The sequence below is a fragment of the Drosophila biarmipes genome, chromosome 3L (genome assembly GCF_025231255.1).
Source record: "Drosophila biarmipes strain raj3 chromosome 3L, RU_DBia_V1.1, whole genome shotgun sequence".
Taxonomy (NCBI): Eukaryota; Metazoa; Arthropoda; class Insecta; order Diptera; family Drosophilidae; genus Drosophila; species Drosophila biarmipes.
In genome coordinates, this window is record NC_066613.1 from 18902281 (window position 1) to 18926949 (window position 24669).

Sequence of the window (24669 nt, forward strand, 5' to 3'; positions counted from 1 at the left end):
AGAAGAGCCGGGACGGAAGAGCCGGAAGAATTCTGCGCGGGGAGGTCTCTCCCCCACTCGTTCTCCCACTCCAAACACTTTCTCCCTCACCTGGGTGCCCAGTCGGCCTCCCATTCGTTCACGGATTCCTCGGTGCTTATGGTTTCCTTCTTTTTTTTTAACTTCTCATCAAGTAAAACCAATCATCATCAGCCGCAGATGGGGAATGAATGAAATCTTTTAATAGGGTAAAACTCACACAACTAAGAAATGAAGAGAAAGTCGAAAACAGAACCCGCTGGGGCGCGACAAAGAGAGCAGTGAAAACAATTTAGGGGAAGGTCAGAAAGCAACCAAGAAGCGGGAGAGGACGAGCGGGCGATCGATCGATCCACGAGGAAGGTCTCTATAACGATACGATTTGTAGACTACGCAAGTATTTTTATGTATTAAAGGTTATGTTGTAAGTTTTTATCACAATATTTGTATTGTAGCTCAGTGTTTTATATGATTATATAAAATGGATAATGAAAAACAAAAGTGAAAACGATAAACCGAAATGAAACCGAAACCATAAAAGCGTAACGAGCAGAAGAGCAAACCCGGACAGAAAGAAAAATTATTGTATTACATACATCTTATATATAATAAATATGCTTCTTAATAAAAAAACAAAAACAAAAAACACAACAAAGCCCCGAATGCGCCCCCTGATTTACGACGGGGGCTTCCACGGCGGACACGCACTGTCCCGATAAAGAAGTCGCATCGGTCGACCCTAAGCCGGGGTGGCTTTACGGAAACGGAGGGAAAATTTAATTATGACACCCGAGCTATCTACGGGCCTGCTTATTCATATCTAAGCAGTCGTGGTAGCCCTCGGTGATATATTTCGCCCCGCTGCCAGATAGCAACCCAAGCCCAGAGAAGCCCCCGGAATTGTTTTGTGTGGTCACTGTTTTCGTGGTCAACAATCAGTGCAGATGAATCGCTTATGATTTCTTCCAATTTCCCCAATTATAATTGATCTCAGTTAAGAAGTTGAACAAAAGGCTGGGGGCTGGGCAATTCAATTAGCCAGAGTGAAGAAGTAAACACTCGCCAGTGAACCTTCTTCCCCCAGCCCAAGGTCACAAAGGAGAGCCGGAACAGTAGATATTTCTACTGCCTTTTTTCTTATATGTATATATTTGCACCCAGATATGCCAATCAAATTGACATTCAATTCAATCTGACCCCAAACCGCGGCGACGGGGGCGATAATCGATATTTGACCTAGGCCAATAAATGTGCCGCCTCCCCCATTCTGCCGGAGTTGGAAGTTGTCTAATCAACATTTAATTTGATGTTCGGTTCGAACGCTTCGCAGCCATCAGCCATCAAAGCGACTGGCAGGGGGCTTTGGGGCTTCTGGGCCCAAGACCCCGCGACTCATCAGGGCAAACACATCGAAGAATGCCCGGGAACACCCACCCACCCCAGGGGCCCCCCCTTCTGTCAGCGACATTTCGGGCAATTTATTGGAGACGAATATTCCAATCAGAGCAAATCGTGCGAATATGGCAAACGGAATTTATTACGTCAAGCGTGCAGGGCCGTAAAAAATAAAAGGTAAGTGTGATATCGTTTGGATCCATCTATCTCCAGGCAGCAGTTACAGCGGTGCTCACATTGGTAGCAGTTCGTGCATCGGAGGGGTACGTTAGTTACTAGGGATTATTTTACTAAGTGTAGTTTCTAAAGAATTATACCCAATGAATTTGGGTTATTTAACATCTTCCCTTAGTTTTATTTTTTTAAAACTTACTAAAATATTTAGAATTTTATTCAAAAACATGATGTTAGTTTGAAACGCACTGGAACCTCTAATTTTTATCAAATGTCATATCATAAGGGATTCTGTATAAAAAGCTTCTTCGAGAGGAATCTCTCTGAGATATAGTATTTTTCTAGAAGAAAGAATACTTTTTTCGTTCTTTTGAAAAAGTACAGGTTTTTAAGAACAGAACTTGAACCCTCTCAAGTACCATCTTTGTAATGTATCATTCTTAACAATGGCTTTTTAAAACAAGTTTTTTTTAGGACTACTTTGGTATAACAGGTTTTTTTAAATATAGTTATGTAACATTGTTAAGAATGGCTTTTTAAAATAGAGTTGGGTTCATCATACTTAAGTAATACTTTGGTAAAATAGATCTTTAAGTATAGAACTTGAACCACCTCAAGCACCATCTTGGTATTCGACTTTAACGATGGTTTCTTAAAAACTGGTTATTTTAACTTTTTTTTCTATTTTAAAAAATATGTACTTCAGAATGAAAGGTTTTCTAATAATATATATTGGACTATCTTAAGAACAGTCTAAGTATTGTATTATTCCCCATCATAACTTGAAAGGTTAAAAGATTTTAATTTTAAGGATCTTCTGAGGAGTAACAGGTTTTTCAAGAGAATAACTTAACCATCTTATAATGTGTTTTTTCTTATAGTTGCCTTTTAAAAGATGTTATTAAAGGTCATTCTTTTTTGAGAGCTGCTAGTATTTCGATCGCACCTGTACACACCTATCGCCCTGACAAACACACTTATCCGCGGAGGCCTACGGCGGTACCGCTCCGTTTGTCCTTTGTGGCAAATATTTTTTCCGGCTCCCAGGGGCAGGGGGTTCCGAGCGAGGGGCGACAGTATTGGCGTGCACATTGCATGCGGCGACAGGTGGGTGGAAGGGAGAGGGCTGCAGGGGAGTGCAGGAGATAGATAAGTAGTTCCATGGAGCTTGCAGCTGGTGGATGTCGATTCGGTATTCGGGGGCTCCCAGCATTGAATTGGTGTTAAGCACGAACCGAACGAAATGGAAATGGAAATGAGAGAACGAGACTGAGAATGGAAATCAGCAGTTGTCATTGTCATTGGAATCGCTTGGGCCCTGGACGGGTGGAAAAGGGGCGGGGAAAGTGGGGAAAGCTGGGGGCAAAACGGGGACTCCACGGCCCGAAGGCAAGAAGGGAGATGAAAGACACGCCATCGAAGAAGAGTCCGCCGGAGCTCCGTTCATCCAGTTGCCGCTGTTCACTGCAACTGCTCGGTTCGGATTCGCTCCTGCTCTTTTAACCGTTATCCGGGCGCGCCTGTCCGGGAAATATCCGGCGTATCCGGGAGACCTTCGTGGGATTTGCCCGCGATTATCGGAATGCGATCGTGCTGAAATCTGGTGTTAATTAGAGCACGGCCTCTAGATATCTGAATAATTACGGAATCTAGACCTAATTAGGCGTTCGTGCTGAAATGTTGCATAGTGTTATACAGGGGCTTAGCCCATCAAGAATCTGTGATTTTTCAAAAACATTGCATGTTATTAAATCATAAAGGGCTATAGCTGCTTAAATGGTGTTGAAAGGTTAAAAGATATTTAGATATAAACTCAGAAAAGGTAATACAACTTAACCCTTACCCCTTTTAAAGTTGTAACTCACTAAATGTCGATGATTAATGACCAATATAATTAAGTATTATTATTATGTTTTAATAAATACATTGAGAATTACAAATAACACTATTTAATTTCTTTAATTTTGGTTTTGGTCAACTGATTGTGCTGACGATCTACAGTCATAAAGTGTTTTCATACCAAGTGGAACCAAATTAAATGGTTGTTTTCCGAAAAATCCCCGTGATATAAACTTTTTATTCAATAATGGTCTAGTTTTTGTGGTTTTGTTGAAATTGGGTTGATTAAATAGTATATCACAGTTTATTCAATTTTAACAACTTAATAATCGTACAGCCTATGCCCATTCTTTTCAACAAATGTAACTAAAAAATAATTTTGTGATATAATATAATATAATTATAAGCTGCAAACACTAAACATCGGCCATGTCCAACCAACTGTTTTTCCTGAGCTTGGCGGACATCTTCTCGGTGTATCCGGCCATCTTCAAGGAACAGAGCAAGAAGCTGAAGAAGACCAAGCAGATCTACCTGCCCAGCGATGAGGAATGGCAGTACAAGATGTACTACATGCTGCTGGAGATCCAGCGCCATGTGAACGACTCCTCCGATGATACCATATCCCTGCACGACATCAACAAGAAGGAGAAGCCCATGTTCGATCCTATGAGGATTACCAAGATCATATCGCCTGGTGTCAGTCCCAGTGGACGTCGGAGCAGGGCCCTGAAGTACTGCCATTCCACCACCGTCAGGGTTAAGTTGAAGGCCGGAGCACGCTGGTCCTTGCCCACCATTGCCAATGCTGCCAAACTTCTCCGCAAGCCACCGATTCTGGTGGATTTTCAGAATGAGCATGATATGAGGTTGGCCTTCTCCTTAATATATGATGTCTTTCGATGTGGGTTCTTGAGATTATGTTGTATTTAATAAGTATTTAAATGTTTTGTCTTTAAATTTTTAGACAAGGTTGTGATGTCAAATGCCTTGAGTGACGTCTGCTTCTTTGAGAGACATCCTGAGGTGGGTGCGGATAATATTATATTAGTAACTAAACTAAATATGGTTTTAATCTCAGTACAAAAACGACGAACAACGTATTTGGTTGATGCTCTTCGAGCTCTACGATCGTCAGTTCAAGGGTCGCAACTCCGAGGAAAAGGATCTGCAGGCCAGACTTTACAAGGAGTCCGAAGTTACAGGTGGGTTGATATGTTATTATTTATTATCCCTAAAAAGCCTATTTCTGTGCAGAACTCGCGGAAGTCCTTTGGCAACATCGCATTCGATTGGCAGCCTCGATTTCCCGCATGAGGATTCAGGTGGGAGCTCTCCGTCTCTCACAACTCCTTCCCATCCATCTCCAGAACGAGAAAGTGGCCATTGCAGCTGCCAATCCTGTGGTCACCGGTTGGATTAATCCCTTCTTAGTGAGGTGAGTAAATAAAAAAATTATTTAATTATAACACTAATTTATATAACATGGTTCATAAGAAATAAAGAAGAGGCGGACAAGATCCTTACCGAAATGGGCTTCACTGTCCACGGGCCGGACGATGAGGAGCAACTCATGGTGCAGCACTGCAAATGGGACAATATATGTCCTTTGGTCATATCCTGTATTCCCAAGGACCGCAGTGAATTCACCAAGTCGGTGCTAATGACTAAGCATTACTTCATAATGCAGGTAGGACTTTTGATTGAAATAAAGAATTTACTACTATTTACTAGTATATGGCCTAAATCGAAGGATAACTTTATCAAAAATATTTCTTATGTAATAAAACTGTTTAACTTACGTAACTCTTTTATTTTACATGTTAGTCCCACATAATATATAGATCAAAAGCTATGGGTGGAAGGTATTAGATCAAATTAATAGAAAAAACCAAACAGTCATTACCTTAAATACTCACTTCCGTTTAAAATTAATTGTAGCAAACTAGAGGTGTCTATAAAAATTAAAAAAGCACGTTAGCGCACTTTAGTTTTTCCCGGAAAAAACCAGCGTAGACAGCGTATAAATACATCTTGAGTGAGCCAACAAGGCGTATGATTAATAAACATTGAAACCAAATCTTTATAAACAAGTTTGCGTCTTGTAATTAAAGACTAGAAAGCCTTCGTTTGTGTTTACACATTTTGTTTTTTGGGTTGCAGTCGGTGCAATGCACTTTACGAATATCCATTTACTTTTCAGGACAAGAACTTCACCTTTGGACCGGCCATTATGTCCAAGTTGATGGACTACTTCGAGCTGGATGGCGATATATTGCAGACGCACATAGGCTCGCCACGATCCACGGCTTACTTGGCAGCTCTCTTCTACTCCATCAATCGGGTGAACAACTTCTATGTCTACGGAGCCGGGGCCAATCTCAAGGAGTACCGTCGCTACATGGAGTCCATTGGGGTGAACAATATCCGACTGTTTGGCGATGCCTTCACCTCGTTTCCCATGGAATCGAATCGATTTCGAACGGTGGTGGGAATTTTCGCCACTCCCCCGAACTCCTTCAGCGCCATCTCGGATCCCATCGACTTGATTTGCTCGAGGGGCGGAGATCTGAGTATGCTGGAGGTGCTCACCGAGTCGGAGGTCAGCGACGAGGGTCGCCAGCGGGTGGCCATGATCTTGGAGGAGCAGCTGCTGACCCTCACCATGTCGATGTCGCGACCCCAGGTGCAGTTCGTCCTCTATCAGACGCACTCCATCGTGGGCACTGAGAACGAGGACATGGTGCAGCATGTCCTGGAACTGATCAATAAGTTGGCCCTGGAGAAGCATCGCAACGCGTACAGGGAGCAGAAGCGCCTGGAGGCCATAGCCGAGGCGGAGGCGGCCAATATTCCCTCGGCCGCCATGACCAAGGATTCGCCCAGGAAGAAGGACAAGCCCGCGGCACAACCGGAAGTTCCTGCTCCAGGCACGCCGGCTTCCGCGGCTCCTCCCCTGCCCAGAGTGGAGAGCATAGACCTGATAGTAACCCCCGACATCGATGAGTTTGTGCAGGACACAGTGCCGGATATATGCATCAACCAGGATAATTGCATCAAGCAGCAGGTCACGGGTAGCTACCTGTCCCTAGTGCGGAGGAAAACTTTGACTCATTTGAATGAAAAGTATCTGATTCGGCGGGCGGAGCAGCGCGGACTCTTTGGCAAGCCGGAAAAGGACACCAAGGACAAGGCGCGACCCAAGGCGGTGAAGCTGCAGGAACAGCAATCGGAGCCGGCGCCCCAGGACATGGGCTACGACCAGAGGAACTCCGGCCACCGATCCAGTGCCCAGCAAATCGTAAGTAAACAGTGGAACCCTGCCAAAAATAGTAGCCCCCAGAACATGTACAATGGGCCTGTTAGACTTTACACTTTATTGTTAACAAAAACGAATCTGAAGGTGGGCGATTGTTGTTAAAATAGCGCATTTGTGGGAGATACAGGGGGTAATGTGACCGAGGCTGGGCTCGAGGTGCGCGGCTATATGTACACTGGGTCTTATGAGCTAATAATTAACATGTCCATACTGTCTGCGGATTGATCATCATCGATAGACACGCGATCGATGTCATCATTACTGAACATCATTTTAATCGGCTTCATTATCTGGCATATCGACAAGATCATTTTTAATGGCTCTTCAACGTTTTGATCTCAAATACTAGTGGTTCTTATACTTTTTGTTCTTTTACGGGTTAGTTTTCATGATATATTGCATATATTTTCCCTCTACCTATCACACTTTCTATCATTCGAACACCTTTTACTTTCTATTACTTGCATTATCCTCAGCTATATTCACATCGTTTGTGTTATTTGCATGTGCAGTCGTACAGCTTGTAATTCATGGAGGTATTTCATTTGTTGCATTGTCTTTTATAATATTAACACTTCCATTATTTGTACACTTTATAATATTCACATCATTATCATATTAAATGGGACTGATATTTATAACTGGTAGTGCCTAGTACAAATCAGCCCCTTCCCATTGCACAGCATTGCTCACATTACGTTAATCTATATTCACATCCTATGATCTGCAGCCACATCATCGCCATGGGGGAGGGTGAGGTCTTGGGGTAATTAGCATGAGGTGGCACTAAGCACTTTGCCTGGGCTTAGTCACAGGCTCCAAGGGATTAGGTCATGCCCGCCGAACTGCTTATCTCATTGGACTGCCGACGCGGGGGGAGATCATCATCGATCGCGGGCTACTTCTTCCAGGCACTGGCCGACGAGGTCTTCGCGTAGTTCTGGCTCTTCTGCTGCTGATAGTTCTGCTTTACATCCGACTTCTTGCCACTCGGGTAGTTCGAACCCAGGCCGGAGGCGTTGCTGGTGCCATTGTAGCTGAAGCTGGACTTGAAGGTGGGATTGCCCATGCTCTTGAACATGGGATGGTTTTTGCCCGCGCCCACCGGCGGTGCCGACTGGTTGTAGTAGCTCCTGGCGTTGCTGCTCTGCTGGCTCTTGTCGTTGGACATTTGGCGCGCGTAGGAGGAGAGGCCCAGACCCACGGCGCCCATGCCCACGCCCAAGCCCACCGTGCTCACGCCCACGCCGCCCATGCCCACGCCGTAGGACTGCTGCTTGTGGCTGGTGCTGAAGGTGGCCGCCTGGTCCGTGGCCAGAGATCCGCTCTGCGTGTAGAACTGCTGCTGCACCTCCACTATGTAGCGGTAGGCCTCCTCCATGCTCTTCGGGTTGCGCCGCAGGATCATCGAGTGCGTCGGCTCGGGCAGGTGGTCCCGGAAGACCTGCAGGGTGATGCGCTCGATGTCCTCGAGCCCGTACAAGGTGTCGTTGTGGGTCAGCTTCCTGTTGATCAGTCTGTGCTTGAGCTTGGCCATCTTTTGGTAGTACAGCTCGATGTTCGAGTCCAGAACAGCACTGCGTATCTTGTGGATCAGCGAGTAGCTGGACTCCCTTTCCGCGTAGTTGTACAGCAGTTGGTCCTTGAGCTTCAGCCAGGACTCCGCCTTGAGGAGGTGCCCGTTGCCTGCTCCATTGCCATTGCCCACGGGAGCACTCATTTGGCGCGTGAAGACCGCCTCCCGGGCCCGGTCCGTGCACTTGTTTTTAATGTGTCCTATCAACTGCGCCTTGTAGTAGTCATCGAAACTGTTGATGGCCGGCATGAGGGCCTCGATTTTTTGGAGGAACTGCGGCAGCTTGTTGGGATCGCTGCCATCGAAGTTCTCCACCAGCTTCAGCCGGCTCAGGACCTGGTTGTACTTGTTCACAAACTCGGGATCCATCCTGGCGTTAGGCTATACCTTTGTAGCTCCACCGCTAACGCTCGTTGCGTTCGCGTCGACGTTTCGGGCACAACTGCTTCCAAATTCGAAATCACCGCCGGGCGACCGACGACGGCCGCGCCAATAATTGTTGTGTGTGGAAAAACAGATTTTAGATTCTTACAAATGTATAAATTAACATTCATTAACATGAATTTTACTTGCAAGACCCTCTCCCAAGCCAATGCGAATTCGAAATCGACACGAACCGTGGTCGAGCTGGCATGAGCGGATCCGAACCTGAACCCGAACCGAAATCAACTGGCGGAATAAAACAGAACGGAACACAGCGCCCGCCATTCATGGTGGTGGGAGTTGTGGTACCCGGTGCACATGGAGTACCTGGGTGTACCGAGCTTTGGCGGGTGCTATGACATGGTCAACGGGGAGACTAGGGGTTTCACTCAGTAGAGCACTTAAAAGTAAATAGGCAAAAATTACAAAGGAAGACTGATAGGTATGAAAAGATCTTAATTTTTGGAACTATTAGTTGAGGTTCTACCGATCTTTTGAGACTTAGGATTCATTTCAGATACTTTCAATAATTATGTCTTTGAATTGAGTTTCCATGTGGTCCTCGGTTGGGATCATCATTTTAATAGCATACATTTTGGGTGATCATTCCAAAATGTCCTGATACGGAGTTTAAAATAAATATTTAAATTTAAAGAATTTTAAAATTATTTTTTAGTTATATCTAACTATTTGCTTATTATGATTTAAATAGCAACTACACTTTGAAAACATATCAATTTTTTAAAATAATATTTGTACCACTAAAGATCCCATTTTATAAATATAATTGCCTACTATCTGGCGACTGGGAAATAAATTAAAATAAAATTATTCCAATTGATATGAAATTTGGTATGTGGGCTAGGGTCGACAAAACAAAGGTATTCCCTTTAAGAAAAAACCCTATTCCAACTAATTTGTATGATATACGGGTTTTAAACTATTATAATGGGTATCTGGCAACCGTAACGCCGCCCTCTGGGCCCGCTATTTGTTTACTGTTGTTGTGTTGTGTGCCCGGCGCTGAATCATAGGCACAAACACAAGCACGGCGACACCCTGCGACCGATCGCGCTTAGATATAGCCGGGCAGATAGAGATAGAGATAGTGCCAACCCAACGGACACGGCCCACAAGCCCCGTAGCAGAAGCAAAGCACAGCCAAAGCACAGCCAAAGCACAGCACGCACATACTACCCTAATACAACATCGAACACAACAAACGAATTTCATTAAAAGGCGCGCACAAATCGCTTTAAACGAAGCGTCAGATTTGTTTGTGCTTGCCTTTTTCATTCGCCGTGCTAATTGTCCGGGGGCAGATGGCGAAAATATCCAGCGAATAAATGAAAAATAAACAGAGAAAGTGCACGCGAGGATAACATAATTGACAGGCAGTCGAACAGCACATGCAGCGCCTCAAATATTACACATACGCACTGATTGACAGCGGAGAACGGGGCTTTCTGACATTATTCACATGCAAATTGCACCAAATGGCAATTGCATTCAAGGTCCTTTCGTAATAATTTCAGATTTTTTCGAAGAATCTAATTGTGCGGCTCACGCTGCACCCCGCACTCGATTGCTCATCGCTTGATCTGCACTCAATCGACCCCAGCAGCATCTAATTCAGCTCGATTGCCTCCAATCTTGACACGTGCACTCAGAGAAATGAGCAAGCCAAATGGTTAATTTGAAACTAATATAACTGTTTTTAATTTAGATATATTTTTAGCTATTATCTGCTATTAATCATAAACAAGTTCAACAACAAAAACGTTATAGATCATATTAATATATTAAAATATATTTTTCATTTTTCAATTTCAATTTGCTCTTCTACTACCTGCTTTAGACAACATATATTCAGTGTAAAGTATTTTAATATTAAAACCTTCATAAATAATACAAATATATATAATAAATCAGTTACAATATATTTTTCAGAGATTAATAAAAAGAAATTAAGTCACTTAGCCACCACTATACCTACTATATTAACATAATTTTTTATTTATTATTTATTAAGGGTTCCATAAATAATAGGTGAATTTTACAATATTTTTCTCTACCATTAGATTTATTGTTTTTTTAGAAATTCACTTAAAAATTAAAAAACCAATTAATAATGATAACCAGAAATTATAGTTAACGATGATAAAGGGAAGCTTTTAAAATAAATTGACTACGAAATTTCTCGCGGTGCATAGGTACTCATACCAGCGCACACCTTTATTAGTGGCCACCGCCGCTTGACCCTCCACCGCCCCCTGTTCCCGTCGGTGGGTCGCTTTTAAGGTCTGCTGCGCCGGCGTGCGCGGTTCAACTAATTAGCAACAATTTCTGAGCGTTAGCGGCTTGTAAAACTGTTTAATAATAGCAAAAACTTGTCGGCGCGTAGTCATCGCCGAGGACAAATCACAAAAAAGCCGAGGCGGATTAAGGGGGCCGAGGGGGCTGCCACTGGGGTGCTAATTTAAATCGCGTCTCTAAACTGATAAGCGCATTTAATTGCTATCAACTTCGAGTTGGTTGACTTCGCCCACCCCGCCTGTCACTTTAGCTCACTGCGAAAACACTCCGCGCCGCCTTGCAACTGTAATTCCTATAGTTATTATGCGGAGAACAACAAATGCGGCTGGCTTTGCCGCCTTGATAAGCAGGTTCAGGGACTCCCCCACCACCCAGCGATTCCATCCCAACCGCACCAAAGCGATCCCCACTCCCCGGCCAGAAGTGCCGATGTGCCGTTGCGGAGTTTTCCAAACTGAAGATAACGACTACCTGCTGGAGCGGTGATTAATCATTTAGATAATGTCGATATACGCTATGATTTCATTCACAACTGTTGGTAATATTTAAACGATAACGATTTTGGCAAACTTTGAGGCTCAGATATGGCTTAATACACTCCCAGAAAACAAATATTTATTTGAATTTTATTAAAATCAATAAACGCGGCCCCAGCGTGTTGTGTTTACGGTTGAAATAAATCTGAGGTGGTGATGACTTGATAAAGATTTTTACAATACCAGGGTATTATTTTTGATAGCTCAGTTATTTAAAGCAAAAAACAAGAGGTAAATGATGGAAATTTTAAACTAATGAAACAGAAAGCATTTAAGGTATTTTTGGAACTTTTTAATATAAGGTATTTATTACTTATTTTCAAGACTAAAATATTTTTGGGAATTTCATAGGGCATTCAAATATTAAAACCTATTAATTAGAGACTTCAAAAAGTTAAGCAAAATAAACTCAATTTTTTTGAAAACCCTAAAATGACTGGAAAACCCCTTAAAAATATTCCGTATGAAAAGCTAACGTTTAAACACAAATTAAATAAAAACAGGCCCCCCAAGTTAGGAACCCATCGTTCGCATTGTTTGCGTTCAGCAGGTGTCTAAATGAAGTACACCATAGCATCGGTCGTAGATTCAATTGAAAGCCCGCTCGATTCGAATCATTTGCAAGCCAAATTCGGCGCGAATTCTTCGCAAACATTTTGCGCATATTAATTGTGTTCTCAAAATGTGCTCAATTGTTTGGAAAACTAATTACGTGCGCGCGCCATTTAATCTTTTTTATTTGTTTACTATTATATTTTGCAGCTCCAGCGTCTGCAGCGCTCGACCAGCGCCAGTGCGATCCGTTCGCACCTGACCAAGGTGTCATCCACGTACCGCCGACCCATCGCCTTCAACTTTATTCGGCGCGAGTGCAAGCGGTTCTACGTTCTGCCCGTCTATATGGTGAGTGTGTTTCCCCCCAGACAACCACATTTAGGGTCCAATAATATTTACAACCCCCCGCCCCAATGGCAATCCCGATTTTTAGCACAGCACCAAGCAGAGCATTCGATTATGGTGGCAATATGCCTTCAAGTGCGTCACTCCCGCCGCCTCGGCCGGTGCCGTTTGGAATCCGAATCTCAAATTTAGGCTCTACTGCAGCCGGCAGCTGCGCATCCGAAAACTGAGACGTGGTCCGTGGTCCAGGAGGCAGCCACTCCGGTTGCATATCAATGACATCAAGCTGTTGTGCCAGGTGCGCAGGCGAAGTAAATAAACGAACTGTGGATTGTTTATCAGGCCCTATAAGCAGGGTCTAGACGTAATTCCATTAAAGCGAAACATGGGGTCCATAGAAATTCCACAGAAAACTCTGTTGAAATTCATACTTTGAAATCTTGCCGCCTTTTGGGGGCATTGCCATCCATGGCAACTTTATCGATAAATCAATTCCAGTGTTGAATAAGGAAATAGGAAAACTTTTAAAAAAGTTTTTGAAGTACGTTGTGTAAAGAGCCACCAAAAATATAAAAAAGGTTTCACTTAAAATAAATGTAAACATATTGTTTATTTTACCAACAGCATGAAAATTTAGTTAGGGCAACAGAAAATAAATACAAGTAAAATTTATGAACATGGTATTTAGAAATGTATTTCCAAAGAGGAAAATCAATCAAACTTGGTAAAATAATTTAAATGCTCTCTTATACAAATTCAAAATCCAATTTATCAGCTTTCACAGCTTAGAATATTTTTAACTTTTATAGAGCATTCATTTTTGTACAGTACATTGCATTCAAAAGAAATTTTCTAGATGTGTAACGTTTGTATTTTAAACAAAATGGATCTTTAAAAAATAAAAATTTCGGAAGTTAACCTGCACTGAATATTAGTTACATACATATTTAAGAGACACATTATAAGTCTTTCAACTATGCAAACTAACAAATTGTTGTTCCGAGTTATCATTAAGTATTTGATTTATTCATAGGATGAGCGTGATTGAGTACAAATACAAAAATTAATTGAATGAAATGCAATTTAAAATTGTCGGTCAATGTCCTGTATTTGTCAAAGACTTACGCCGTTGAGTGAATAGATGCGATACGCTATAGGTATAGTTATAGTTTATAGACATATTAATGCTGATATCCTAAGGGCGAACCACATCGAGGCCACAAGTTCGATAATGTGAGTCCCAGGAGCGAAGCTGAAACAGAGGAGTGCCGAAAGAGGTATTTTAATATAAATACAGATTCCAAAATATAGAGAATATAGTTATTGCTAAAACAAAGCTCACCTGGCATTCGCGACTGCAGTACCATTGTTTTTTGCAACTGGAGCACATGTAGGTGGCCTCTTGTCGCTTGCACTCGTGGCAGCGCTTCACCTCTTTGCCATTAATGGGAGCGGATAAATCACGATTAGACTTTTGGTTGTTCTTGAGGCCAAGCTTGTCTGACTTGGACAGGATTTCGGCCATTTCTTCGTCGTTACGGTAAGCGGAATGTGATTCTTGGTACTGAAGAGTAAGACACGAGTTAATTGCTTGTAAGTAACGCGTTTTCATTTGTTTTTCTGACCTGTCTATTGCCTAGCTGGCGCTGCGAGGCCATTGGACTGCTGTTGAACAGCGGTTTGAGCTGTGATTCAATGTCAAAATGATTGTCCATTGAGATGTTACTGTAAGGGGAAGGTTTTCCCGGAGCCTCGTGGTAGAAGGAGGAGGATGTGGTGGCCAAATTAGGCGAGGAGTTGGTCATCTCCTGATGATATCTGTAAGAAATATTACATTTTATTAAGCCCATCTCTAACTTAAAAAAGTACTCTCACCTGTCTTGTGGGTGCAATAACCTTGGCCGCTTAGCCAGCGGAGCATTTGCACTTGATGTCTCCCGGGGATCGCGCATAGATAAAGAACTTCTTCTGTAGTGCTTTCGTTCGTCCTCGAAATAGCGAAGAGATACGGGTGGAGCTGGTTCCTTCAAGCCCATGACTCTGAAATTACTGAAATTAATTCGAAGTTCTCAGAATTCGCTATCCAAACTCACCCGCGCAGCACACGAATGTTATTCTGGTTGAGCTCCGCGTAATTCAGACATTGCTCCACCGCCGACAGGCCTCGTTTGGAGGTCATTGGCGATTGCTGCTCTTCATCGAGCATCGCCTGCATTTCGCGCAGCTCGTCAGTGCTGCAGCTTTTAGTGAGCAGAAGCGGCAGCAGGTCCTTGATGACCGTCATGCGCTCCTTCCGCTCTAATCGCGAGCGCAGCTCCTCCTTCACACAACGAAGATGCAGCAGTCGATTGTATTCCTCCTCCTTTTGGGCTATTAGGTTGTCTATTGTTTTCAGATCCGCATCAATGCGCTCCCGCTCAACGCTCAGGGAATTCTGATCTGGACGGACCGATTTAACCTTATCCGTCATGATGGAGTCTATTTCGTCAAATAGTTCCTTGACGCGGTAATGGAAGGTGGCGTCACTGTTGTTGAGATCAATAGCGGGCTTTTGGCGGGTTGTCGATGAAGACGGCTGAGGGGATTGCGACCCCTGCGTCTGGGTGGACACCGTCTCCGAGCGACGTGGTTGCGGCTGCTGGGGAACCACAAAGCTGGGCGGAGCAGCTGGAGTGGGCAATTGGAGTTGCACTTGGACCGGCATTTGAGGGAACTGCTGCGGTGGAGCCAACTGCTGTGTTGGAGTTGCTGATCTTGGTGGAGCTTGCTGCTGTGGCGGATCTGGTTGTTGTGGCGGTGCTGGCTGATGTGGCGGAACTGATCTTGGTAGAGCTTGCTGCTGTGGCAGGTCAAATCTCGGTGAAGCGACCTGCTGCGGTGGAGGCATCTGCTGAAGTGCCGCTGATCTTAGTAGATCCATTTGCTGCAAAGGAGTCAGAGGCTTTTCCAGCGGAACGGCCATTAGTGGAGCAGCCTGAAAATTAGGTTTCTTGGCGACAGCAGCCACTTGTGGAAGGGCAGCATACAAAGCAGCCACTTGGGGTGAAGCTGCCTGCTGAATCGAATAGTTCTGCGTGTTGACCTTTGTGTTGTTTGGCAGCTTTTCGTTGGGATAGGATATCTCCATGGGCGTAGCCGGCGGTGTAGGAGTATTTAAGCTGTAGGAGACCGGCGTCAGGTTGTCTGCCGCCTTGTTGGCCGGGGGAGCCAGGGTATACGGAGTGCTGAGCTTGAACGAAGGCTGACCCTGCAGAGGATTTGCAACTGGGGTGCTGGCCATTTGGAGGTCAAGGGGTATTGTTGTGTTCACCGATTTGTTCTGTTGCACCTGCATAAACTCAATCGTATCATCATCGTCATCTAGATTAGTGCACTTCTGGCTGTTTGCAGGCGGTGTCACCGAGCGGCGTCTCTTGAGGGTGGATTCCACTACCAGGGATTCAGCCACTTCCACTTCTACCTCCTGTTGCACCAGGGTCTGATCGTTTAGAGCCTGCTCCAACTCCATGGTCGCTGACAGCTTGTCGAAGTCAAAGCCCGGCTGCTGAGGGTTCTTCTGTATCAAGAACTCGTCGAGGATGAAAGCACCGTTTTCGTTGTTTGGCGGCGGATCAGTTTTCTGATTCTCCGACAATTCGTAGTTGATTTGAGGAGGGGCCACAAATTTAGGCTTATTTTCCTTGACAGGCGTTACACTGGCCTGCTGATCTAAATCGGGTTTCTCTGGGGATTCTTCGTTCTCCGTGTCATCCAGACAAATGAGTTCCGGCGAACGGCTGGCGCTACGACTACGCGAGTAGCTGCGACTACGGCTGCGACTACGGCTGCGACTACGACTACGACTGCGGCTGCGACTACGACTGGGGCTCCTGCTGTCGTAGTTCCGCCGCCTTCTGGCATTGAGGCGAGCTTGGAGCTCCGATTTGCGCCTGGGCAGCAGATCCTTTAGGCCCTCCAAATAGGTGTTGTACTCCAGTTTGTTGGGGCGCAGCCTGCAAGGGGACATTTTGAGTTTTGGGAAGAGTTGTTGGAGGGGATTCCGCCTTACCAGCGCATGCTGCGGCGCTTGAAGTAAAGATTGGGCCGGCGACGCTGTAGCTGCAATTGCCGGATCCGGCGAAGGGTTTCGGCGCGTGTGGAAGGCGGTACCGCCTTGGTCTCTGGTTTACCATCCTTGTCAGATGAAGGCGCCGACTCGGGTGCTGCATTTCCCGGCTTCTCCGAGCCGCTGGCATTGGTCTTGGTCTTCGGCGGGCGCTCCTTGCTGACCGCCGCGTCCATCAGTGCATCGTACTCCCCCTCCTCGTGGCTGTACTCGTCGCTGCTGAGCTGGGAATTGGAGGAGTCGTAGATCTCCACGTTGGACATTTCGGCTGCAATTAGACGACGGTCAGGTATGTACATCTTTGGGCATTTAACCCCCCAAAAAACTCACGCGCTCACGTCTGCAATTTTCGCCCAACAAAAAAGCGTCTGCCGGCTGAACTCTCAGATTCGCCGCCTCGCTGCTCCTTGCCGCTGCTGAAAACCACTTAACACCTTGGTCCAAGACCCCAAATGGGTTAACTAGGGCTTAGTCCAGTTTTTAAGCGGTTACTTTCAGCGAAAAAGCAATTTCTATTTGTGAGAAAATTAATTTGGCGTTCAATTTCGCGAAAGATTTTTGACAGGCATTTAGTGTGGACGCAAACCAGCAGGGTTGCCAGGTGTCAGAAGCTGTGCGAAAATACCAAAAGTTAAATGGGTAAATACTAGACCGAAAAAGTGGCGCGTTTTAGAAAATAGTAATCTGAACTAGTTTTGACTTTCTTTTAAGGCCAAACCCAAAGCAGAACGCTTATATGTGATTGAATTGAAATTAAAGAGAAAGTTATCTTTGATTTTTTTTCATGTTTTAATTTATTTATACTATCATAATAATTCTCGTCACCAAAACAATGAAGGATTCATATTAATTTTCGGGTAATAATTGCATAAAAATTGTTAGATAGTTTTGCAAAGTGTAGTAGCTAACAGATAGCCGCCTGGCAACACTGGTGAGCGGCAGAAAAATACCGAATACAGGACATACCGAATTACCGATTGTCCACCGGTGGCAAGTTCTCTGCACGCGACGGTCATACCGTTTGGCTGACAAAAGAAAACAAATCAATTCGCACAAAAAACATTGCCAAAAAGGTAAATGGCGGGCACCTCGTCGCCGAGTGATAGTTATATAGTGTTGATAAGGTTTTGGACAGCAATTCCAGAGCGGTGACATTTGTAAACAAAGGGCAAGGCCATCCTGCCACCGTATGCATATACATATGTGCGCAGATAGACGTACAGGCCAGGGAATAACCGATAAGAGCGGCGCAGCTGCGGCCTGATAGCCCTACGCCGAGTGGACTTTGTTTTTGATAATAGTGGGTGGCGATGCGATCGCGGGCCGTGAACTGATAGCCATAAAGACACTCCACGTCACGCCACCCCACGCCTCTCCCGCACGCACACCCGCACACGTGGGCCAGCTGAGTGTGTACGTACATCAGCATGCATACATATCCGTGCGCCGGTGTGTGTGCGCAAGAACTCTTTTTGTTGTTTGCATATATACTACATGTATATACGATGTATGTATAGTGAGCGATCGGAAAAGTGAACTAATTTAATGCAAGCAGTTCAACAATCAACGTCGGGGTCACCAATTGAATGCAACAAAAACACAATCAACTTGATTCAGTGAACTTTCGATTTATTCAGCTTCACTCTGGGATTTTCATCTGCCCAAAAATATCCCCTAGTAGCCTTTATATAATATATTATTTAAACTTCAAAGCTTCGTAGCCGTTTCGTTTTATATACTATGACACAACTCATATGATTCCATAACTTTAGTTAATTTATGCAGTCACGGATTTGTATTACGTGTCATTATATTTCCCCACCTACAATGACTTTTAGCATCTCTTTTATTCGTGATTTTTTGCTTAGTTATCACAATAAATTATTATATACATAGCTAGGCCTTACACAACGTAGTAATTAAAGGTGTATTTTTAGCTAAACAGACATATTCGCAGTTTAAAATTAGCACTGTTCTATTAACCTTTAATGCAAACGATTAGGGGTACACCAACTATAAACCCAAGTACTTAGTTTAAATTAGAAATTCGTTTCTAATACCCTTTTAATAACAGTAGAACCTGAAAATATAGTGAAACCCCTGAACTACTTATAATGGCTCTGTTTTCCCCTAAGTTCAAAGTTGAGCGAGTATTATTACACACCATAAAAACGGTTGTTAAAAAGTAGAGGTTTTCGAAACACCTCCATAAACTTAAAGTTTAGCACTTAAACAGCTTTATTCCGTTTCCATGCTATTTGCCCACCTTTTTCCGCCTTGAAGTACTCCCAGACCCGCTGATTCTAAAGATTGTTTACCTTCGCGAGCTTCCACTGTGAAGTATCTGCGATTTGCCCTATAATGACTATCCGTCGGTCGACCGGACTTTGTCCACCGGCGGCTAGCGCTATTTCCAAGGGAGCAGTCATCGATTGGCCAAGGCTGATTAGATTCCTCCTCCGGCAGCGGGCTTAGCAGCCCCGATATCCGGCGAATATCTCTGCGGCTCGGTGGTTGCCCCAGTCCATTGCCAGCTGGTGGTGCAGGTGGTTGCCTTTCCGCTTTTCACGCTTTCTTTCAACTTAGCTCAACTCGAGTGAGTGCCGGCAACTTTGTTTAACGCTCATAAACACAAGCTCATCGGTGGGGCCATAAAGTGGGGGGCTTTATGAGCCCTACCATAGGGGAAGAAGCTACAATTAAGGTTTTGATTAGGTAAAGGCTGCAGTTTTATTGGTTAAGCCATCTGTAATTGCAGATCAAAATGGTGTCGCTGGAGAAGCTGAAACAATTGAGACTGATCCACCTGTGCATCGCGCTCACCTTCTTCACCAGTGGGCTGTGCATCAACTTTATCCAGCTGCTGATGCACGTACTCATCAAGCCCATAGACAAGCGCCTCTTCCGCAAGTTGATGTACTATGCCTGCTATTCGCTCTACTCCCGTGAGTATTCTCCAATTACCTAAAGGAAACAATCTTTAATTATAAATATAACCCGTTGTAGAGCTAATCTTCGTTTCCGACTGGTATGCCGGCAGCAAGATGACCGTCTACATGGACAAGGATGACTTTGAGCAGCATGCCGGCAAGGAGCATGTGCTCCTGATCATGAATCACAAGTACGAGATCGATTGGCTCAACGGCTGGATGATCTGCGACAAGCTGGGCGTCCTGGGCAACTGCAAGGCCTACGCCAAGAAGGCCATCCGCTATGTGCCCATCATCGGCTGGGGCTGGTGGCTGGCCGAGTTCGTCTTCCTCAACCGCAACTTCGACCAGGACAAGACCATCATCACCGAGCAGCTCAAGGTGGTCTACTCCTATCCCGATCCCACCTGGCTTCTGCTCAACGCCGAGGGCACTCGCTTCACGCCCGCCAAGCACGAGGCATCCGTAAAGTTCGCCCAGGAGAGGGGCATGCCGGTCCTGAAGCACCATTTGATTCCACGCACCAAGGGATTCACCGCCAGCTTGGCCCCCATTCGTGGTCTTTGTCCCGTCATCTACGACATTAATCTAGCGTACAGGCCCGCGGACAAGGTGAATATTACAAACCCATTTATGAACCTTTTATAAGTTATATAATTGCGAATATTGTGTCATTACTATACTAATGCAAAATTTTGCATTTTGCACTTGAAAGATTCGATAAGGGTTATCAGTCTGTTCGATAATGGCGTTCTGATTGCTTTAGTCCAATCTAATCTCTCCGTTTTAATCGGATTATCTTGTTGCTCAAACAAACGTCGCATTCACTTCAGAGCCACTTAAAAAAGTCATGTTTTAGAGAATCGATCGGTTTGAATTTATAACTTCTGAAGGTTAACTTAAATGTCAGTGCGGGGGTTTACTTCATTATATTGTTAATATTTATATTTGACTTCAAGTTTGTAGTCTTGATTGCTAATCCTTTTCACTTTGCCAGCATGGCAACCATCGATTTAATTAGTAATAGGTTTGCCATTTAATGATAAGTTCGCCTGATAAACACAAGCTAATCAAGTTCTTAACTACATTTTTAGGTCCCTGCCACAATGCTGAGCCTGCTGCATGGCAAGGGCGTGGAGCCCTACCTGCTGATGAGGCGCATTCCCCTGGAGCAGGTGCCCGAGGACGAGAAGGAGGCCGCCGCCTGGCTGCAGAACCTGTTCGTGGAGAAGGACAAGATCATCGACAGCTTCCTGGAGACGGGCAGCTTCTTCAAGACATCAGGCGTAAAGGAGGTTCCGGCCTACGTGAACAAGCCACGGCTGTGCTCGCTGGTCAATTTCGCCTGTTGGGCGACATTCTCGCTGTCCTGCATTTTCTACTACTTGATCACTTCCCTGTTGGCCGCCAACTGGACGGCCTTCATCTCAGCTTGTTCTGTTCTGGGACTGTGTAAGTTGATTTTTAAAGACTTCGGGGGAAATCACACTGGAAGATCAAATGAAATTTATATATCATATGAAATGTCCAACTCAACTTTCTTGTTCTACTGAAAAGCTAAACATCCTTCCCATGTGATTGCCCCTGCTATCTCCTAACTTTCTAATCTTATACAACATTTTTCTAAATATGTTTTCTGATTTCCAGTTTACTGGCTAATGGGTCAGGCCATCAACAAGACCCAGATTAGCAAGGGTTCCAGCTATGGATCGTCCAAGCCGAGCTCAAAATAACTTTCGATTTCGCATTTAGTTCCGATTGTTGTCGAACTCAATTATCTACAACTGACGTTGCAAAAGGCAGTCCTCTCACAAATCTCTCTGCTAGACGGATCAATTCGCGATTCCTCCCCGGACGATACGATGTGTTTTTGAACAGAAGTGCATGTTTTTTGTCTAAGTTTATAGTTACAAGGTAACTCCCGCACACTGGAGCCATCAATTTGCGTACATAGTTGGTAGTTCTACACCTAAGTGGAAATTTAATTGTTTGATCAATTGTATTTTGGTGAGCATTGCAATAATTAAATTAAAAAGTACGTGAAAAGTGCCTTGTGTATTGTCTCTGATAAGGAAAAGCTGTGCGCTGATAAGGGGGCCAACAGCTGATGAGTGTGGGTGGGCAAGCAGTGCGACTTTAGAGTGACCGTACGGGAAAATACTAAATTTTTAATGGGTTTTAATTTAGGAATTGTAAGAAATTAAATTATAAGAAATGTTGATAACGAATAAAAAAACAAATCTTATATGTATTCAATCCTATCACCACAAAGTTAATAGTATAAACACTATGTTTATCCCAGATAATAAGTAAGTACAACCGAAAGCGTTCGCAGAGCACATAAAACTAGTCTTCACAAAGCACAGGCCATCAACTAAATTTGTACTTATCAGCATGTTCAACCCTTTCGGTGCTTTATCAGTTGTAACGATCGGAAGCAGTGCACGTTCCGTTAGCTGCACTGCTTGCCATTGGCCGTACATATATGCGAACACACGCGCAGCATAAAAGCGCCTTTACTCGCAGATAAGCAGGCCGCCTGGTTTCCTATAACTGATAACAGGTGATTAACAGTGTTACTTATAGGTTTCGGGGTTCCACTATCGACGCAGATCCATATCTCCAGGGGCCCGGGCGACTGGAAGAGCCAATTTCATTCAGTCGACGTCTACTGGTTGGTAGAACAACTTGCCACTCCCTGGCCTCCAATTTGTTAAGATCCCGCAGAGATAGGTGAGCGCGATTGTGTTGGTGCACAAGAAACAGTACAACATCGAAAGGTGAACTTAAGAACATTACTTAAATATAAAAGCAGTTATTTTTTAAAGTAATATTTTATAGATTTTTTTTACTGACTATTACGTATAACTTTATCTTATCGTTTAATCAGGTAATCTAGAAATGCTATACTTTCCATTACGCCACTTTAGGAACTTTTTAACAAATATTTAAAAATCATCGTGAAATGTTACCTTATATAATTATGGCAAACTAAATTATAAAATGAATATTCATATTATTAATATTGGGAGAAGTAGAAATTAACAGTTGTGCAATTCATTGTCAAATGCGTATAATCAATAAGAATTCCCAATTCATAAGGTAAGGTTAGATAAGAAATTCAGTTTCTCAGTTTATGGGTGCTCACATAACAGAGTGCTCACTGTACCGCTACAGTGTGCCTTGCATGTGTGCGTTTACGGGTCTATAATTTAAGCAGAACAATTAGTTCGTGACACAGTGGGAGCAAAGTTTGAGTGCCGGCCATAATCAAGTCGATATCGCGCGCTGGACATATTTACTAACTGCAATGCAGAACACGAATTTCGATGTGTGTTACGTAAAGTTGGCCCAATTGATTGATCTTATTGGCATTCTTTACTTTTAGCTCAGGATGTCGCACCTCAGGGGCTTGGGGCGACTGCTGATCGCCGTGACCTTCTTCACGTGCGGATTCTTCGTCAACATTGGTCAGCTCCTGCTGATCGTTCTCGTACGGCCCTTCGACAAGCGACTCTCGAGGAGTCTTATGTACTACCTCCATTACTCCTTCTACTGCAGTGAGTATACCAAGTATAGAAGAAATCGTATTGAAAATGTGCTTGTCACGTTTCCGGCGGGAAAAGTGGTCCTGATAAGGTCAAATATGATATGCATGTTTTTATAATGCTTTTCAAGCTGTATATTAGTATATTGTATACATATACTTTCTCTTAAAGTTTTCAAATATATTATAATAATTAATAATACATATGACATCAAGTTTTTAAGATAAAATTTAAAAACCAAACAAAAATTGATTTTTTATCTTGTTCTCCATTCTCAGTCCTAGTCTGTGTGGCGGAATGGTACGCAGGCAGCAAGCTGCGGGTCTACATTGATCCCGAGGACGAGAAGAAGTTCTTCGGCAAGGAGCACGGCCTGCTGCTGATGAATCACACCTACGAGATCGACTGGCTGACCGCCTGGATGATCACCGACAAGCTGGGAATTCTGGGAGGTACCAAGGCGTACGCCAAGAAGATGCTGCGCTACGTGCCCGTTTTGGGATGGGTCTGGTGGATGGCCGAGTTCATCTTCCTCGACCGCAACTTCGAGAAGGACAAGGTCGTGATCAAGACTCAGCTGACGGAGGTGTTCTCCCACCCGGATCCGGTGTGGCTGCTGCTCAATGCCGAGGGCACTCGCTTCACTGCCGCCAAGCACGAGTTGTCCGTGAAGTTCGCCCAGGAGCGAGGTCTTCCCGTGCTCAAGCACCACCTGATTCCGCGCACCAAGGGATTCACCACCAGTCTTCCCACCATGCGGGGCATCTGCCCTGCCATCTACGACATCAACCTGGCCTTCAAGAAGAATGCTGAGGTAAGCATCATTCATATTTCAATGATATAGAAAGACTGCATTGTTATATATTACGTTTTTTAGCCAAAACCCACCATGCTGTCCCAGCTGAATGGGGAGCCCGTGGAGCCCTACATGTACATTCGCCGAGTGCCGCTGGACAAGGTGCCAGATGGCGAAAAGGAGGCGGCCGCCTTTATGCAGGACTTCTTTGCCGAGAAGGACAAGATCATCGACAGTTTCCACGAAACCGGCAGCTTCTTCAAGAACTCCGGCGTCAAGGAGGTTCCCGAGAAGATCTACAAGCCGCGTCTGACCACCCTCCTTAACTTTTTGGGCTGGGCCACTGTCTCGGTCCTGTGTATTTTGAACTATTTGATCACCTCACTGGTTGCAGGCAACTGGATTGGCTTCATCACCGTCCTGTCCATCTTGGGAGGATGTAAGTTGGGATAATATTCTAAAAAGGAACACTACCTAACTTGCTATACTATATTTTCAGTCTATGGCCTCATGGAGTACGCTGTTAATGCTTCCAAAATTAGCAAGGCCTCTGCCTATGGAGCTGCTGCTAAGAAATAGATTTTACTACCAGAGTTTTGTAAACTGGGCAACATTATTTGATGAGATGTAATCATTACTCGACTGCAAATCCCTAGAATTATAATGTACATAAAGACAAGTGTACAAAATAAATTGAAGTAAACTGAATAACAGTGTCATTTTTATGGTTTGCAATTACATCATATGAGCATGATTATTTTCTGCGTTGTAAATAAGTCGTAACATTTAATCAT

At 44.2% G+C, this 24669-nt stretch overlaps 5 protein-coding genes across 10 annotated transcripts; 3 read left to right on the forward strand and 2 right to left on the reverse strand.

Annotated features, from left to right (window-relative positions):
- The first annotated feature begins 3855 nt into the window (after positions 1 to 3855).
- Positions 3856 to 13034, forward strand: LOC108035539 (uncharacterized). The gene is made up of 8 exons (XM_017111206.3): positions 3856 to 4330; positions 4394 to 4452; positions 4508 to 4631; positions 4684 to 4864; positions 4924 to 5116; positions 5630 to 6727; positions 12359 to 12499; positions 12585 to 13034. The coding sequence occupies exons 1-8, from the start codon at positions 3856 to 3858 to the stop codon at positions 12813 to 12815; spliced, it is 2502 nt and encodes an 833-aa protein (XP_016966695.1). The 3' UTR covers positions 12816 to 13034.
- Positions 6789 to 9036, reverse strand: LOC108035538 (uncharacterized). The gene has a single exon (XM_017111205.3). The coding sequence runs from the start codon at positions 8688 to 8690 to the stop codon at positions 7644 to 7646; it is 1047 nt and encodes a 348-aa protein (XP_016966694.1). The 5' UTR covers positions 8691 to 9036; the 3' UTR covers positions 6789 to 7643.
- Positions 13035 to 13081: 47 nt separating the features above from the next.
- On the reverse strand, positions 13082 to 17187 carry LOC108035496 (histone acetyltransferase KAT6A). 2 transcript variants are annotated; one of them, XM_017111150.3, is made up of 7 exons: positions 16940 to 17187; positions 16545 to 16869; positions 14590 to 16488; positions 14372 to 14536; positions 14122 to 14314; positions 13839 to 14060; positions 13082 to 13748 (listed from the first exon to the last, which is right to left on the reverse strand). In XM_017111150.3, the coding sequence occupies exons 2-7, from the start codon at positions 16862 to 16864 to the stop codon at positions 13692 to 13694; spliced, it is 2856 nt and encodes a 951-aa protein (XP_016966639.1). In that variant the 5' UTR covers positions 16865 to 16869; positions 16940 to 17187; the 3' UTR covers positions 13082 to 13691. The 2 variants fall into 2 exon arrangements, with proteins under 2 accessions (XP_016966639.1, XP_016966638.1); XM_017111149.3 differs by having other exon boundaries at positions 16932 to 17186.
- Positions 17188 to 17541: 354 nt separating this feature from the next.
- On the forward strand, positions 17542 to 21580 carry LOC108035594 (1-acyl-sn-glycerol-3-phosphate acyltransferase gamma). Of its 2 annotated transcripts, none has more exons than XM_017111267.2 (5): positions 17542 to 17674; positions 19360 to 19546; positions 19608 to 20143; positions 20626 to 20983; positions 21179 to 21580. In XM_017111267.2, the coding sequence occupies exons 2-5, from the start codon at positions 19366 to 19368 to the stop codon at positions 21262 to 21264; spliced, it is 1161 nt and encodes a 386-aa protein (XP_016966756.1). In that variant the 5' UTR covers positions 17542 to 17674; positions 19360 to 19365; the 3' UTR covers positions 21265 to 21580. The 2 variants fall into 2 exon arrangements, with proteins under 2 accessions (XP_016966756.1, XP_016966758.1); XM_017111269.2 differs by lacking the exon at positions 17542 to 17674 and adding an exon at positions 19096 to 19197.
- A 442-nt stretch (positions 21581 to 22022) lies between these two features.
- On the forward strand, positions 22023 to 24586 carry LOC108035675 (1-acyl-sn-glycerol-3-phosphate acyltransferase gamma). Of its 4 annotated transcripts, none has more exons than XM_050886140.1 (5): positions 22023 to 22094; positions 22920 to 23091; positions 23358 to 23893; positions 23957 to 24314; positions 24375 to 24586. In XM_050886140.1, exons 2-5 carry the CDS (start codon positions 22926 to 22928, stop codon positions 24452 to 24454), a joined length of 1140 nt encoding a protein of 379 aa, XP_050742097.1. In that variant the 5' UTR covers positions 22023 to 22094; positions 22920 to 22925; the 3' UTR covers positions 24455 to 24586. The 4 variants fall into 4 exon arrangements, with proteins under 4 accessions (XP_050742097.1, XP_016966873.1, XP_043950855.1 ...); XM_017111384.3 differs by lacking the exon at positions 22023 to 22094 and adding an exon at positions 22136 to 22264; XM_044094920.2 differs by lacking the exon at positions 22023 to 22094 and adding an exon at positions 22175 to 22311.
- Positions 24587 to 24669: the final 83 nt, after the last annotated feature.

Coding starts and splice junctions, on each gene's coding strand:
- LOC108035594 (XM_017111267.2), top strand. CDS start 19,366: ATGGTGTCGCTGGAGAAGCTGAAACAATTGAGACTGATCCACCTGTGC. Junction 19,547..19,607: donor CTGCTATTCGCTCTACTCCC/GTGAGTATTCTC, acceptor AACCCGTTGTAG/AGCTAATCTTCGTTTCCGAC. Junction 20,144..20,625: donor CGTACAGGCCCGCGGACAAG/GTGAATATTACA, acceptor CTACATTTTTAG/GTCCCTGCCACAATGCTGAG.
- LOC108035538 (XM_017111205.3), bottom strand. CDS start 8,690: ATGGATCCCGAGTTTGTGAACAAGTACAACCAGGTCCTGAGCCGGCTG.
- LOC108035675 (XM_017111383.3), top strand. CDS start 22,842: ATGCAGAACACGAATTTCGAT. Junction 22,863..22,919: donor TGCAGAACACGAATTTCGAT/GTGTGTTACGTA, acceptor CTTTACTTTTAG/CTCAGGATGTCGCACCTCAG. Junction 23,894..23,956: donor CCTTCAAGAAGAATGCTGAG/GTAAGCATCATT, acceptor TACGTTTTTTAG/CCAAAACCCACCATGCTGTC.
- LOC108035539 (XM_017111206.3), top strand. CDS start 3,856: ATGTCCAACCAACTGTTTTTCCTGAGCTTGGCGGACATCTTCTCGGTG. Junction 4,632..4,683: donor CAAGGAGTCCGAAGTTACAG/GTGGGTTGATAT, acceptor ATTTCTGTGCAG/AACTCGCGGAAGTCCTTTGG. Junction 4,865..4,923: donor ATTAATCCCTTCTTAGTGAG/GTGAGTAAATAA, acceptor ATGGTTCATAAG/AAATAAAGAAGAGGCGGACA.
- LOC108035496 (XM_017111150.3), bottom strand. CDS start 16,864: ATGTCCAACGTGGAGATCTACGACTCCTCCAATTCCCAGCTCAGCAGC. Junction 14,315..14,371: donor TTATTGCACCCACAAGACAG/GTGAGAGTACTT, acceptor TATTTCTTACAG/ATATCATCAGGAGATGACCA. Junction 13,749..13,838: donor ACTGCAGTCGCGAATGCCAG/GTGAGCTTTGTT, acceptor CCTCTGTTTCAG/CTTCGCTCCTGGGACTCACA.